Source organism: Stenella coeruleoalba (assembly GCF_951394435.1).
Source record: "Stenella coeruleoalba genome assembly, chromosome: 17".
Lineage (NCBI taxonomy): Eukaryota > Metazoa > Chordata > Mammalia > Artiodactyla > Delphinidae > Stenella > Stenella coeruleoalba.
In genome coordinates this window covers 32,990,540-33,007,458 of record NC_137163.1, presented here as the reverse complement: position 1 = coordinate 33,007,458, position 16,919 = coordinate 32,990,540, and the positions used below count along the sequence as shown (strand labels likewise).

At 41.9% G+C, this 16,919-nt stretch overlaps 1 protein-coding gene across 5 annotated transcripts in view; it reads left to right on the top strand.

Annotated features, from left to right (window-relative positions):
- Positions 1–5,000, top strand: part of ATP6V1C1 (ATPase H+ transporting V1 subunit C1) — a 41,638-nt gene extending 36,638 nt beyond the window's left edge. For all 5 annotated transcript variants that reach the window (XM_079901330.1, XM_079901329.1, XM_079901328.1 and 2 more), the window contains one exon: positions 1,781–5,000. In XM_079901330.1, coding sequence (XP_079757456.1) covers positions 1,781–1,876 — 96 coding nt within the window. In that variant the 3' untranslated portion in view covers positions 1,877–5,000. The remainder of the gene's footprint in view (positions 1–1,780) is intronic.
- The last annotated feature ends 11,919 nt before the right edge of the window (positions 5,001–16,919 follow it).

Below are 16,919 nucleotides of genomic sequence, written 5' to 3'. Positions count from 1 at the left end.
TATTTATTAGACAACCTGGTAGAAGAGGAACTGGATGAATTTCAGAAAAAATTATTGGAAGAAGATAAGAGGTTATTTATTTAACCTTTTGAAAGTTGCTGTAAGATTCTCAGTTTGTTAGTAATTAATTTACCTGATAACTTAGCAAATAATTTACCTTGTTTACCCCATTTTACTAGTGCTTCTTGGTATTTCTAAAAGCCAGTTGTTATCTTGCTGTAGATCCGATGTTTTTTGTGTTTTGGTTTTTTTTTTTTTTGGCTGTACGCGGGCCTCTCACAGATCCGATGTTTATAGCTGCAGAAATACACACACAACCAGTGATACTAGTTATTTACAAAAGTTATAAATTGCAGAGAGCAAGAAAATAAGTAGTCATTGTAACTTTATTTGGTAGAAGTAGTGGAGTCAATAGATGAGCATTTTAAAGGGAACTATCATGTCTCTAAAATGGTATGTGTTTATGTGTTCTTTTTAAACAGAAAGATACAAATAATATGTGTGCTTTTCATTGTTGCTGTTGTTTAAAATTGTAATAGGCTTTTATGTTTTTGATTTCCAATATCTTGCCGATTTTTTTTCTCTTTAGTTTAGGACGGCAATATTTCACATGTGCATTAGTTAGAACCCCTGAAAAAAATCAGGGTTTCTTGATAGAAGAAAATGCAGGAAATGACTCTGCATTTTGTAGGGTTGATAATATGTGAAGTCTAACTGTTCGATACATAATTTCCTACCAGTAAATTCTTACAACATGCATATGTAATAAGTGGTATCTGTAAAAACCACACTTGGTTTATTTTTATCCAGCATTTTATAAGCCATGTGTCTCCTAAACTCAGTACACCAAGCCTGAGATTAAAGAAGTAATTTTATACAGTATGCATAAGAAAGGATGGTGGGGTGAGGCTTAAACACACACAGGCTTTGAGGGCAGAGAGTGCTTCAATCTGGCTTCACTACTCACTCTGTTTCCTAGGGCAAGTCAGCCTTTATTTATTTATTTATTTTTAAAGATTTATTTATTTATTTTTAAAATTTTATTTTTGGCCGCATCAGGTCTTAGTTGTGGCATGCGGGATCTTCCTTGAGGCATGCAGGATCTTTCGTTGTGGCATGCGGATTTTCTCTTCTCTAGTTGTGGCGCGAAGGCTCCAGGGCCCGTGAGCTCAGTAGTTGTGACACACGGGCTTAGTTGCTCCGTGGCATGTGGGATCCTTAGTTCGAGGATCGAACCCGCATCCTCTGCATTGTAAGGTGGATTCTTTACCACTGGACCACCAGGGAGGTCTCAAGTCAGCCTTTCAGAGATTGTTTTCTCATTTGCAAAATGGAGTTAGCAATGCCAAACTCAGATTAAATTAGCAAAAATGTATAAACTTAGCCCAGAGTAGATGTTCATTAGGAAGGTACAGGCATACCTTGTTTTGCTGTGCTTCACTTTATTGAAATTTACAGATAATGCACTTTTCAATTTACAAATTGAAGGTTTGTGGCAACCCTGCATTGTCAGATGATGGTTTGCATTTTTTAGCAATAAAGTATTTTTGAATTAAGGTGTAGTACATTGTTTTTCAAGACATAATGCTGTTGCACACTTAATAGACTGTAGTATAGTGTAAACATAACTTTTATATGCACTGGGAAACCACTCGCTTTACTGTGGTGGTCTGGAACAGAACCTGCAATATCTCCAAGGTATGCCTATGAATGGTAATACTTTTTTTCTTGTTTAATTTCTTTAAGTACTTAGTTGAATAATCATCTGATTTTTCAATAGGCTCCTATGGATATTCCAGGCTTAAACCTGAGTCAACAGGAATATTACCCCTATGTGTACTACAAGATCGATTGCAACTTGCTGGAATTCAAGTAAAATGAGCCCCCCAGATAGCCCTGCCCTCATGTCGGTGTCGGTGTTTGCTAACAGACGTAGGTTGTAGTATGGCTGTACTTTTAACTCTCTCTTACCCCTTGCTTGCTTCTCACCCCCTTTCCTATTCGCGTTCTCTCGTAGTGGTCCATTGTCAACATTTTGTTTTTAAAAGGAAACTATATGTCTTGTTTCTTTTTATTGATCAGGTCTGTAAATGTGTACTAAAAAAAAAAAAATCAGAGTTTATTTATAAACAGAATAGTTTATTTAAAAAGAAGGTCTTACTTCATCGATATTGTGGTATGCATTAATTCCATTTGTTGCTGTTGTGACAGAAGCCTTGTGTACAAGGGAATGGTGTAAACAGTTATACCATTTTGTTCACTGTATTTAGTAGACATAATTGTTTAATAGTTATTGAATCGTGATGTAAAGAAATGTGACAATATTCAGGTATGTGCTTTCTGAATGTTTCAAATTACAATCTGTGAGCACTTGACACCCACAGGAGAGAATAAAATTACCTGTGCAAAGGTGGATTGTGGTGTGTGTAACTTCCAAAGATTACGGTTCAAGTTTGAAGATTATTTTTGAACACATGGTGGGTATTTACATTTGGACACTAGACTTTCAGGTCTCTCAATTAGGAGGTAGGGCCAATTTTTGAATAAAGTGTAGTAGAACTCTGCAGTTTTAGTCATTTGTTTTGTCTAAGTATTTTACATGTTTCCTTTTTAAGATTGTTAATTTTGCCTTCATCTTGACATTGATGTCATTTCTGATGTAGTGTGAAAAGAGGCATTGCTAACCTTACAAACCTCTGAAATGAGACTTAGGTTAGCATCCCGAGTGAGCTTTTAGAAGAGGATTTTGTGGCAGTGCTCCCCTTCCTGTGTCCTCCCAGTCTTGTAAATGGGAGAAAGAAATTTAGGTTTTAAGGGCATTTCTAAACTACCATATTCCATCTAGAAAATTAGCCTCTCAAATCCGTTTTATTTCAAAATTGTATACTGTTATGTCAAAAGTAATTGTTTACTTCAAACAAATCCAGACTTCTATGACGTAAAACATGAGAGACGAGCCCTCTTAGCCCCTAAGTTTTTTCTTCGCAAGGAAGTTACAGAGTTTTTCAGGCCTTCTCCTGTATCTCTACAACATATATATCCACACAGTTTATTTTTAAATAAAAATAGGATCATATCACACATATTCTGTCACTTGCTTTTTTTGCTTACTAGTATAGCCAGGGTATCTTGTCAGTGTGTCTAGAGCTACCTCATTCTTTTAACTGGCTACAGTGGTTTTCTATCATGTATTTGTGTCACAGTGTAGCTAACTGGATGGATATTCACCTTGTTTTTGGTTTTGCTCTTACAACCGCTGATGCGGTAAACATCCTTGTCTTTGTTTATTCGTAGTAGTATTTCTGTAAGAAAGAGCCTGGAAGTAGGGTTGGTAGGTCATAGGGTATATATATTTAAAGTTTTGACATAACTGCCAAGTTATTGTCAGAATTCTCAGTTCAAGACATGATTGGAATGCAGTTTTATTTTCAGTTTTTCTTTGGATAAGAGGAAGCTGAAAAGTTTTGGTTTTGATGTCAGCAAATTCTGGTTTTGTCTTCTTTTGCAAGTGTTCTTTGAGTCTTAGTGTTTGTAAAACGGGTATAATCTCTATCATGGGGGGTGTGTTTTGATGATTAAAAGATTGTTAGGCCCACACGATGACTGGAAGGTTTTCCTTAGTCTTTAATATTATTGTGATAGGAGTAGGTGGGGATTGTGTCAGGTTTAAAATTCCAGCATATGTTTGGAACTATGGGACTTTGATTATCATTTCTCTCTGGGACACAGAGCAGCTGCGTGAGTAGCTCTGCAGCCAGACCCCAGCTCTGCTACCAGTTAGCCCTGTGGTCTCAGCGCTCGCGCCCTCCTTGGTAGAATGGGGTAGGTAGAGTGCCCACCTCATAGTCTGTCGGGTTGAGTATCCAGCGGCCCATCCAGTGCTTGGAGTGGTGCACCAGGAGAGCTTGATTCATGGGCGGACGGTCCTAGAAGAGGGCCAGTAGCTCCTTTTCCACTTGTGTTTAACCTGGGAATTTCAAGGCGTGAGTCATTGTGGAGTCTGAAGGTTAGAAAGAAGTAGTGATGTGTGTGTGTGCGCGCGTGTGTGTGTGCGTGTGTGTGTGTGGTGGGGTAAGGAATACAGTCTGTGTCTGTAGCGCAGCGTTAAAGCAGTTTGAGAGTCTCCGAGCTGCAGTCCGTGTTGATGGCAGCTGTCATTTCTGGGAGGGCCTGCTCCTGTTGCTTGCCTTCCTTTGTTTGCTCTGGAGTCTGCTGATTCTCCTCTAGGATGGAGCTCAGGTAACTCTGAGAGTCATTAAACATTTATCGAGTGTCTGACAGAGACCATTCTGCTGGTGCTCTCACACCCATTACCTCCTCCCTCCCCCATGGTGTTGGTGCTGGGAGGACCAGCAGTCCCCGTGGTACTAGGCGAGGCTTAGGGTCAAAGAAGTTTAAGTGATTTCTTCATTAAAACTTGAGTTGGAGTCAGAATTTGAACCTAAGATTTCCGATTGCTGGGCTCTTTCCTTCCTGTCGTCCCTCCCATCTTTACTAGGCGCTGAACAAGTGAGGCAAACATATTCTTTAACCTTAGTCCAAGACAGACGGTGATGTAGAAAAGGCATGGGGTGTGGGTCATCAGATACCGAATTGTGTCACTGTTTGTCCCAGAACATTTTGTTAGTGAGCGGTGATGATGTGTCCAGGTATTCCGTGCTAGTTTCTGTAGACTACGTTATTCAACCTAGAAGATTTTCCTACATGTTGGAGTTGCTCTTAAACAGGCACTGTGTGTTCTGGGTAGAGCACACTCCGTGCAGCTTTTTGAATGAGCACATATCAAGTAGTACCTTTAAAGCAATACTTTGTATGTAACGAACACTCGGCAGACGTGAACTTTTCCTTGCTCTCACTTTAAAATTAAATAGTCCCAAGTGTTGGAAATAAAAGAAATTGATCTAGATATGAGCTTATTCTCCTTCATTCTTGGCTGCCTCTTTAAAAAAAAAAAAGACGAAATTAAGGTAACATGCACAAGGTTAAAAACCATATACACAAATATTATGAAACAGCTTATAATGAAAACCTTGCTGACCTTTAGAAAAAAATGTGGTTATTGTTTCCTGTTAATATCAGTAAGAGATGGTTTGTCCTAGAAAGTCTGTAATAGTATTATGTTCTAGAGGAAACGTGTTGAAAACTTTCCTAATTTAGTTCTTGTCTCTAAATTGAAGTTTACCCATTTCTGTAATATAAACTTATTTATGGTTTTTATTTTTCTAGCATAAATACCTTTAGATTAATATATGAATGTAATTCTAGCTTTTTTTAAAAGTAATATGACACATCAGAACTATTTTATTTACTGGCGGATTATCCTTAGAATATTCTTAGATCCGAGCCCAATGACTTGTGAGAGAAAAAGGAAACAGAATAAAACCATGGAACTGATTAGCAGTAGAGAATACCCCCTGGGATTGTTTAGCTAGAGAAGAAAATGAAACTGAGGAGAAACAGGACAACACGCTTCATACCAAGAATGGTCAAAATAATGGGAGATGAAAAAAGTTTACAAGTCCTGTTTGTGTTTGCTTGAAGCAAAAGGCAGTCAGCAAACACAAACAGGACATTTCCTGACAGTTGCTCAGTATTGAAATTGATTATATCCACAGTAGTTCTTTACTTGCAGAATTTAAGAAAAATGCAAATTCATTGCTAAACTGTATAGAGCTGTGGTTTACATTCTTGAGTACATCTGAGGAATACTGTATAAGAACAAACACCCAGGAGGCTCAGATGCTAGTGTCAGCCAATTGCAATCTGAGACTGCCTTTTAAAGATCCTTCTTCCTGCCTCCCGCCCCCATATGGGGTTGCTGACTTAGAATTTGTGAGCATCTTGATGTCTTATTCAGATAGTGATTCTTCTCTATTTCACACGGACCACACTTAATAGGATCATCATGGATAAGTCAGTTTTTCCTACCCTGTCACCGAAAGAAGCATCCTACATCATTGATCAGTAGAACCAGAAAGTTCTGCCTTGGCTGGAACTGACCAATGTAGGTGTCCTTTACCCCTGCAAGGCCATAGAATATCAAGTTGAAATTTGCAAAAGCCATCTAAAATGATCAAAGTCATTTTTATCTTTTAATTGAAAACCCACTTTGGGTGTGATTTATCACTGCCTATAAAGTATAAAAGCACAACCATAACACAGAGTTGTTTTTTTTTTTCAGGTTTTTATTATCTGTTTTATGCATATTAGTGTATACATGTCAATCCCAATCTTCCAGTTCATCCCACCACCCCCACCCCTCCCCCCACTTTCCCTCCTTGGTGTCCATACGTTTGTTCCCTACATCTATGTCTCTATTTCTGCCTTGCAAACCGGTTCATCTGTACCGTTTTTCTAGATTCCACATATATGCGTTAATATATGGTATTTGTTTTTCTGTTTCTGGCTTACTTCACTCTGTATAACAGTCTCTAGGTCCATCCACGTCTCTACAAATGACCCAATTTCGTTCCTTTTGCACCACATCTTTATCCGTTTGTCTGTCGATGGGCATTTAGATTGTTTCCATGACGTGGCTATTGTAAATAGTGCTGCAGTGAACATTGGGGTGCATGTGTCTTTTGGAATTATGGTTTTCTCTGGGTATATGCCCAGTAGTGGGATTGCTGGGTCAAACGGTAATTCTATTTTTAGTTTTTTAAGGAACCTCTGTACTGTTCTCCATAGTGTCTGTATCAATTTACATTCCCACCAACAGTGCAAGAGGGTTCCCTTTTCTCCACACCCTCTCCAGCATTTGTTGTTTGTAGATTTTCTGATGATGCCCATTCTGACTGGTGTGAGGTGATACCTCATTGTAGTTTAGATTTTCATTTCTCTAATAATTAGTGATGTTGAGCAGCTTTTCATGTGCTTCTTGGCCCTCTGTATGTCTTCTTTGGAGAAATGTCTATTTAGGTCTTAGGCCCACTTTTTGATTGGGTTGTTTCTTTTTTTGATGTTGAGCTGCATGAGCTGTTTATATATTTTGGAGATTAATCCTTTGTCCAACACAGAGTTTTAAAGAATGGTTTGTATGAGGAAACAACAGAAAAAGATATTAATATAAAAGTGGAAAATCAGTTGGATGCGGCAAAGATTATTGTTGATGTTAGACCAAAAGAGGAATAAACTGTATGTACAACACTGCCTTGAACTTGAAAGTAGGGTTTTTTTAAAACCAGAGGATAAACAGAAACTCCAGAATGTCAAATCCAAAGAGCAGTGCTCATGACACTATTTCCGAGGTAGGTGGATGACCCCGTTGGATAGTTCTGTGATAAATCATTCTTAATTATCTTTTTCACAAACACAACTTGGCAGATTTTACAGTTAACTATTGGCATACATATTTGGGCTGATTGTCAGAGTAATTACAGGTCAATACAGGTTTTAATGTGTTACTAGAAATGTAAAGTAACTTGTTTTTTAAAATAAAAATTGTGACCACACAGGTACTTTCTTTTACCACAAGAGGGCACTCTGGTGCCTTTGAAAAGCAAACAGTTTCTTCCCCTCACTCCACCCATGGTTGGTTATGAAATATACAATTTAGAGAAGCCCATTGTGATTTGTAGTATTTTGTTACAAGTGTTTATTAACTTAATCCAGCCTCGTGTGTGTGTGTGTGTGTGTGTGTGTGTGTGTGTGTGTGTGTGTGTGTGTTTGTAGAACCCAAACACCTTTCAGGTGACTGGTGCCAGTCAGTGACAAAGTTTTCACCAAAAATAAAATGAAAAAAATAAGTATGTCTATGTGTGCATGTATAATCACTTATCTAGCAAATAATTACTGAGCACATACTATGAACCAGGCATTGTTTTAGGTACAGGGGATATGATGCTGGGCAGTAAAAAGGCACGATGTGCGCCGTGATGGGCCTTACAGGCTAGTAATCTGGTGGCAACCTTACTTGACAAAAATGTTAACTTGGCAACCCCAAATGAGAAAAAGTATTTTACTGATCTGTCAAATCCAGAGTCTGAAAACATACTTAAGGATATCTGTCCAGAAAAGTCAACCTGTAATGTCAGTCAGTGGGTACAGAATAGAGCCATGTTTTTTTCAGATCTGACCACATGGCTGGTCTGGCTCAGCACTGTCAGAGATTTTTCTATGGTGATGGATATTCTGTATCTCTGCCGCCCAGTGTAGCCTCTGCCACACGTGGCCATAGATCACTTGAAATGTGGCTGGTGTGAGTAAGGGGTTGCATTTTTAATCTTACTTAGCATTGATTAACGTGGATAGCTACAGGTGGCTTAGTGGTTACCACACTGGACAGCGCATGTCTGGTTGGACACATTGGAGTAATGAACTGTTCTGCCCTTGAGTTTCCAGTATGCTGCATATCCTTTGGCTCTCTTTGTTTCTTAACTGGCAGAGCCAGCCTAGCTTCTTTTCACTTTGATTGCCAGGTTTAATTTCCCAGGAGAGGAAAGAGTTGCTTTCTGAATCATTGTTGATGGGCCTCAGATTGCTGCACAGACAGCTTTCTCTTTGATCACAAAAGACAACTACATATACTTCGTGCCTTTATGTGCACGAGGGTAAACCAGTTGCAATATTGAAACACCACAAGCTGTTTCTGATGGGAAATATTGAATCAGCGGAATTGAAAACACAGCTGTGCGGTGCTAATGGTAATGTAATTTCTTCTGTCAGTCAGTGCTCACTTAGTGTTCATTGTGTGCAGGGCAGTCGCCATGCCACGCTCTGCAGGGAGACTTCAAGGGGACGATCAGTACATGTTCTTGAATGACACTTTCTGTCTCTATTGACTCTTTTAGGAATTTAAGAGGTTCATAAAATAGTGAACAGTTCAGGTCTCCAGCGAGAAGTCTAGCACTTTACAGAGCAGCCTTGGAAAGAGGCAAGTTGTGTACGAACGGGAGGGCACCCTGTGCGTGGGTGGTTTTCATCAGTGATGTGTTGGCAAGGATCTTGCCTCATTCTTGAGCCCAGTGACAGGACCGCTGGCCGCAGGAGGTAGGGGTGACACCCAGACCAAGCTCCTCCCTGCCCCAGCCGCGTGCGCACACCTCTGCTCTCTGCTCCTTGTCTCTCTCATCCTTTGCATCCAGGCACTCCAGCATTCTCGAAGTTCCTCTTCCTCCTCCACTCCCAGCCCTCCCTTTCCCCAGCCTGCTTTGACAGCCTCCTAACTGGCCTTGTCCCCAGCCCTGCTCACCCTCAGTCCACCTGAGCACCGCTGCCAGAGGAATGTCCACTCACCGCTCACAGACCTGAAGAGCTCACATACCCACAGAATAATGTCCCTTTGTGCAAATTGCATGTTTTCCTTCTTCTTAATTTAGCTTCTCTATGTGTTTTCCAAAAGCAGAATATTGTTTAATGTTTGTTTTTTAATTTCACCCGAGTCTCTTTGATGGGGAATTTAGACCATGGGTGCTGGTGAGGAATGTTCCAGTGGTCTGCTGTCTCTGCTGGCCCCTCGGAGCCAGACACACCTGCCATGTTCAGATCTGTGCTCCCTCCTTGCGTGATCTTGGGGAGCCTGACATCCTGGGGTCTGAACCCATTTCTTCATCTGTAGGAGAGAGATAATTGTAACACTGTAGGATTATTGTGAGGATTAAACCTCATGGTATGTACCAATTTCCTAGCGAGATACATGGCATAGAGGAGGGCGCATGGCAACATGTTAACTGCTCTTTTTATTGTTAGTATTATCCTTTTTTTAAAAAAAATAGTATTTGATGTTTGTTTCCTTTTTGTTTCTTCTAATGTGAATTGAAATCAGTTTCTCTTTAGCTACATCTATTTATTTTTAAAGTACATTGCTCTTTTTTTATGTTTTTTAAAATTTATTTTATTTATTTATTTTTGGCTGTGTTGGGTCTTTGTTGCTGCGTGCGGGCTTTCTCTAGTTGTGGTGCACGGGGGCTACCCTTCGTCGCAGTGCGTGGGCTTCTCATTGTGGCTTCTCTTGTTGCCGAGCACGGGCTCTAGGTGTACAGGCTTCAGTAGTTGTGGCACGCGGGCTCAGTAGTTGTGCCATGAGAGCTCTAGAGCGCAGGCTCAGTAGTTGTGGCGCATGGCTTAGTTGCTCCGCAGCACGTGGGATCTTCCTAGATAAGGGCTCGAACCCGTGTCCCCTGCATTGGCAGGCGGATTCTTAACCACTGCGCCACCAGGGAAGCCTGCTACATCTATTTTGAAGCAAATTCCCCGATTAAAAACCCACCAGGATCATGTGACTGGCAATTCTACTCCAAGGTACAATCCCCAGAGCACTGAAAACATACATCCTCACAAAAACCTGTACATGAAGGTCCATAGCAGCATTATTTATAACAGCCAGAAAGTGGACACAACCCAAGTGTCCCTCAACTTATGATGGATGAGTGGATAAACAAATAGTGGTATATCTACCCAATGGAATATTACTCAGCCATAAAAAGGAACAAAAAGCCATAACATGGATGAAACTTGAAAACATTATGCTAAATGAAAGAAGGCAGACACAAAAGGTCATATATTGTATGATTCCATTTATATGAAATGTCAGGAATAGGCAAAGCCAAAGGTACAGAAAGATTGATGGTTGGCAAGGACCAGGGAGAGGGAGGGGTTAGGGTTTAGGGTTAGGGAGGGGTTTGGGACTGTCTGCTATTGGGTATAGAGTTTCTTTGTTTGGGTTTCTTTTTTGGATTAGATAGTGGTGATGGTTGCATAGCTTTGTGAATATACCAAAACCCACTGAATTATACATTTTAAAAAGGTGCATTTTATGATATAGGTATTATTTCTCAATTTAAAAAGCCTGCCAAGATTTCTTAAATTTTCTACAAATTCTTTGAATTGTCTGCTCATATGTTTATATCAATGTAGTTTAAAAAACTTACTTTGAATTCCGCTTAATGAAAGATGTGGAGTTTTGCACTTCAGGTTTTTATTCCTTTCAGTACTCTTGCTATTTATTCTGAGGTCAGTGTCTCTATTTTTTGTGCTTTCCTTTGTTCCACTCATCATCCCAGTTGCACTTAGCTGCAGCAGGCAGCAGACCCCACCTCCCTTCCGGGGCTGTCACACATCTGTTTCAGGGAACTCTGATATCACCGGTTGTGAGGACCACAGTCAGCACTCCTTCCTAGCAGTCTCTGAGGAGAAGGTAGACTGTGTGAGACTTGACTGATCTGATGATCTCTCTCTCTTGGTTTAGTATATAAGTCACTGACAACTCCTCTAGTTAAGATCATCCTTAGTTCATTCATTCACTCAGCAACCATTCACTGAGGGCACACATTACAAGTTCCTTGAAGGCGGAATGTTTATTAGGTGTGAATACATGGCTGGGGCAAAGAGGTTGAATGAGAAAGACCCTCCCCGCCTGGAGCTGACCTGCTCTGACCTGCTCTGGTGGAAAGGCAATAAACCCATCATAAACAAGTATGATCTCTCACCTCTGACCTTGTGAGGTGATAGTGACCTGGGCTGGGAGGGGGTGAGGAGAGCTGCTTTGGATGGGGTGGTGACCTGCCCTAGAAGACGCCAGGCACCCGAAGAACTAGGGAAAGACTATCCCAGGCTGAAGAAACAGCAGGTGCAAAGGCCTCTACAGGGAACTAGCTCAGAGGGTTTGAGTAGCAGAAGGTCAGTGCAGCTTCTGACCAATAGCTTAGCGAGTGAGGGCCAGTCCACCATTATAAGCCAGGAAGGGTCTTACAGACCATGGTGGAGAACTTAGATTTGGTTCTAATAACAGAGGGAACCCGCTGTGGGCTCTGAATTACATTCTTCAAGAACCTCCCAGCAGTGTTCTTGCTCATGTGTTTGTGACCTCCATTTCTTACATGGTGTTTGGCGCATTCATCGTCAGCACTGGGTTCATCCAGTGCGTGCATTTATTGAGAACATTCTATGCCAGCAAGTATGCCAGACTGTGCACCCCAAAGCTGTCCACCCCGTCACTCTTTAAGAGTGCTCTGCAAAGAGACTCGGTGCTCTCCTGCAAAAGTCCACGAAGATCCAGGCAGAATTTAGTAATTTGTAAACTTTATGACTAATGTCTCTCACAGCTGCCCTGATTTCTTCAAAATCCTAGTCATCACGTGTTTATAAAGTTAGTTGGCAGTTTAAATCCTATTTGATACATAAGGAGCACACTCTGCAGCCCTTTGACAATAGCCAATAGATGACAACAGGGGTCTTGAGGGGAGCGGGAGGCCCTCTGGTTTTCTTCTTATTTCCCCAGTATGTCTGTATGGCTCATTTCCACATTCATGACGGGGGAAAGTTGTCCTTTTGCTTCAAGCTGTTACGGCCTTTTGCTGGGAGACAAGAAGCTATGATCACCGCTCATTAATTTATTAGATAAATCTATCATATAGATTGTTGCTACTCTCACTTCTCTCTTGCCCTCTGCCTCTTAAGTCAGTTAAGGTATTCATTTGGCTCAGCTGTTATCGAATTCCTGACATTCTTTTAGGAGCAGTACTGTAACTTTGGAGAGGTGTGACCATTGGGATATATGAATTGATTGCTTGAGAAGTGCTAGTGTTAGTTCTGGAATGGGGCCTGTCTAATTAGGTACTCAAGTTGAAAGGAAGTGTCAAGTTTTCCACAAAGCTTTACAGATTTTAATGGGCTGCTTGCCCCTCGTGTCAGAATTTCTTTTCTGAAATAAATGATTTGGAAAGGTCTTATCTTTACACTCAGGCACACAGCTTCAGTTCCTCCTGTCTGGGAAAGTTAACTCTCCTGTTCAGTCAGTCTCCCACAACTCCTCAAATCCCACATTGAAATTGTAAGGCCACAGTAACGTTTATTAGACTTCTCCTTTTTTCCTTTTTTTTTTTTTCCTTTGATGCCTTTGCTTGTCTTTCATGCCTTATTTTGTTTGGTCACAATCTTTTAACATTCTGGATCCCTTTTGACTGTTTCACCTTGGTGATTCTTACTTATTTTTCTTTTTTTAGGAGTTAATTATTATTATTTTTTTTGCTGTGTTGGGTCTTCGTTTCTGTGCGAGGGCTTTCTCTAGTTTTGGCAAGCGGGGACCACTTTTCATTGCGGTGCGCGGGCCTCTCACTATCACGGCCTCTCTTGTTGCAGAGCACAGGCTCCAGACGCGCAGGCTCAGTAGCTGTGGCTCACGGGCCTAGTTGCTCCGTGGCATGTGGGATCCTCCCAGACCAGGGCTCGAACCCGTGTCCCTTGCATTAGCAGGCAGATTCTCAACCACTGCGCCACTAGGGAAGCCCGATTCTTCTGTTTTTTATTTTGTCTTCCTTTTTTCTCCATTTCAGTACCCCTTTCCAATGAACCTGCTTTATTCTTCTGTAAGGACTGCAGTTTGCACGTTGAAAGGCTTACTTGCCGGAAACTTCATGATGCTAAGCAGCCGTTTCAGATCCTCTCTGAAGCTGAGGCGGATGAATGGTAAACTCACGCAGTGAGGCAATGGAGTAGTTGGGATTCTCCAGAGAAACAGAACCAACAGGATACTCACATAGATACTCTGTGAAGAGATTTATTATAATGAATTGGCTCACACAGTTATGGAGGCCGGAAAGTCCCAGATCTCCAGAGCTGATGTCCTAGTGTGAGTACTGAGGCCATAAGCTGCTGTAGAGTGAGGAAGAGCTGATGTCCCAGCTCAAAGGCCGTGAGGCAGGAGAATTCTCTCTTACTTGTAGGAGGAGAGCCTTTTGTGTTATTCAGGCCTTCAGCTGATTGGATGAGGCCCATCCACATTAGGGAGAGCAGTCTGCTTTATTCAGGTCCACCCATTTAAGTATTAATCTCACCCAAATACAACCTCAGAGAAACACTCAGAATAATGTTTGACCAACTATCTGGGCACCCAGTGGTCCAGTCAAGATGATACATAAAATCAATCCATTATAAGCAGCTCTTCCTTTCTCAGTAACCACACAGTCCTGGGCTTAGGGTTATTTGTTGTTTGATATGTACAGAAGTTGAACCAAAATAAGGACTAGAATCTCAGTCCAGAGCTGGAACATTATTTTTAAGTTTTACAACCACTCTGGTTTTACAACCTGGTTATGTACCCTTTCCCATGTTTTGTACATGCTCTTTTTACTGGTCTCTGTCTCCCATTCCTCACAGGAATTGTTCCAAATCTTCCTATTTTTCTTTTTTTTTGCGGTATGCGGGCCTCCCACTGTTGTGGCCTCTCCCGTTGCGGAGCAACGGGCTCCGGACGCGCAGGCTCAGCGGCCATGGCTCACGGGCCCAGCTGCTCCGCGGCATGTGGGATCTTCCCAGACCGGGGCACGAACCCGTGTCCCCTGCATCGGCAGGCTGACTCTCAACCACTGCGCCACCAGGGAAGCCCCAAATCTTCCTATTTTTCAAGGCCCCTTCCCAACTCCTGCCCCTTTGATCTCTGCTTAAGATCTGATCTCTTCTTTCACAGATGGGAGATACTGAGACTCAGAGGTCAGTTGCTTTGCCTAAGGCCACACAGCCACTGAGCCGTCAAACTGGGTTTACAGTAAGCCCTACATACAAACGAGTTCCATTCCAAGAGCATGTTCGTAAGTCCAGTTTGTTCATAAGTCCAACAAAGTTAGCCTAGGTACCCAACTAACACAATCGGCTGTATAGTACTGTACTGCAATAGGTTTTTAATACTTTTCACACAAATAATACATAAAAAACAAACACAAAAAATAGAGAAAACATTTTTACTCTTACAGAACAATACCTTGAAAAGTACCAGCTACATCACCGTTGCTTTTACACTTGCTTCTGGACATCCTGGCCTTAAAATAGGTACTGTGCTACTGTATTCTCTACAGTACTGTACAATAAAGTACACAAAAGCACAACCACTTGTAGAGGATGCACACACGTGACAGTGTACGTCAGACACATGAACTAACTTTCGTGACTGGACATGTGAACACATGTTCGCATCTTTGAAAGTCGCAGCTTGAAGTTTCGTATGTAGGGGACTTAACTGTAATTTGAAGTGATTGGACTTGTTAGTCCTAAGAGCGTGCTGGGTGCGAGGCATCATGCCAAGCGCTAAACACCGTCGCTTTTCCAACACCTCCGGACTTCTCTCTGCCTTTGTCCTTCCCATTTCTGGAAAGGTATGTCCTGTTCCAACCAGTATTTCCCTGCTCCCGCTACATGTAACACTCTGCTTGATCTTACTGTCCAGTCACAGGCATCTGGCACTTTGCTCCTGTAATGTTCATTTCTTTGTTTATTTTTCCCCTTGGTATTATATAAGCATAATTCTGTTCTTTCATCCTAAAAACTCTCCCTTGACTCTGTGTCCCTCTACAGCTACTACTGATCTCTCCTTTTCCTTTTACTGCCCCTATTTTTTTTTAAATTGCAGATAAACCCTCAGTTTTCCCAACCATGAAAAAACTATTCCTGGCAAAGTCATTGAGAGCATCCTGTTTCATCAGATGTAGTTTCTGCTCTGCTTGACTCCATTGCATTTGTCACCATTGACCACTTCTTCCTCCAGAAACTATCATTTCTTCTCTTTTCTTGCACTGCTTTCCTCCATTTTCTGCCCAACCCTTCCTTCAACGGTTCTCACACTTGGTTGTGCATCAGAATCACCCAGAGGGCTTGTTAGACCACAAGTTGTTGGCCTCACCCCAGCCATAAAAAGAATGCAGTGTTGCCATTTGTGATAAGGTGGATGGACCTAACTGAAATAAGTCAGACAGAGAAAGATAAATACTGTATGATTTCACTTACATGTGGAATCTAAAAAACAAAACGAATCAAAAAACATAACAAGGGCTTCCCTGGTGGTGCAGTGGTTGAGAGTCCGCCTGCCGATGCAGGGGACCACGGGTTTGTGCCTCGGTCCAGGAAGATCCCACATGCCGCGGAGCGGCTGGGCCCGTGAGCCATGGCCGCTGAGCCTGCGCGTCCGGAGCCTGTGCTTCGCAACGGGAGAGGCCACAACAGTGAGAGGCCTGCGTACCGCAAAAAATAAATAAATAAATAAATAAATATAACAAAATGTGAACAGAGTCATAGATACAGAAAACAGGTGGTTGCCAGAGGGGAGGAGGGAGGGGGGAGGAGAAATAGATGAGGGAGATTAAGAGGTATAAACTACCAGTTGCAAAATAAAAACATTCAATTTTGGATTCACTCTTCTCATGGTATTTTGCTAGTGATCATTCTGATAGCAGGGCCTGAAGTGGCTAAGAGCCTTCCATGTTCTAGTGTGATCTGGGCTGGGGAGGCTTTTGTGTCCTGACTTGGAGGGGTAGCAAGGAGTTGAATCCTGAGCAAGTACTCCCATTAGCCTCCAGGTACAAATGTGGAACATTTCCCTCCTCCAATTCCATCACCTTGACAAGTGTCTAGGGACCTCCTCTCCTTGAAGAGGCATTATGCCTGTCCTGGGACATGAAAGTGTAAGTGAGAAAAGGACCAAGTCTTGGACACAGACAGGTGCCCCCTGTCTAATGGTGGGGTGGAGGATGGCTAGTGGATGACAGACAACCTGATATCAGGGAGGTTGTTGCTTACATTGTTGGTTGTCTCTCCATAGAGTTGTTCAAATTCCTTTTCCCTTCATACCCTGTTGGAAGAACTCACCTCCTACAGTGGAGACTGAATATGCCAGACATTCCCAGCCTCCATTGCAGCTTGGGGAGGGTAGGTGACCCAGTCCTCATCAATAAAATGTAAAGAGAAGACTGCTGAAAAGTGTCTAGGAAAGATTTTCCTCCCTCCTAAAGAAATATGCACAAGAAGAGCTCTTCTCTCCTATCTCCTCTCATTCTTCTTTGGATGCAGTTATATGAGGATGTAATGCCTGGAGCCATGGCAGCCATATTGCCTCCATGAGTTGACAATCCTAAGAAAAACCCCAATCCTCTGAGATAGCAGAAAAGAGAGCCTGGGTCCTTGATGACATTAAGCTGCCAAACCAACCTTAAGAA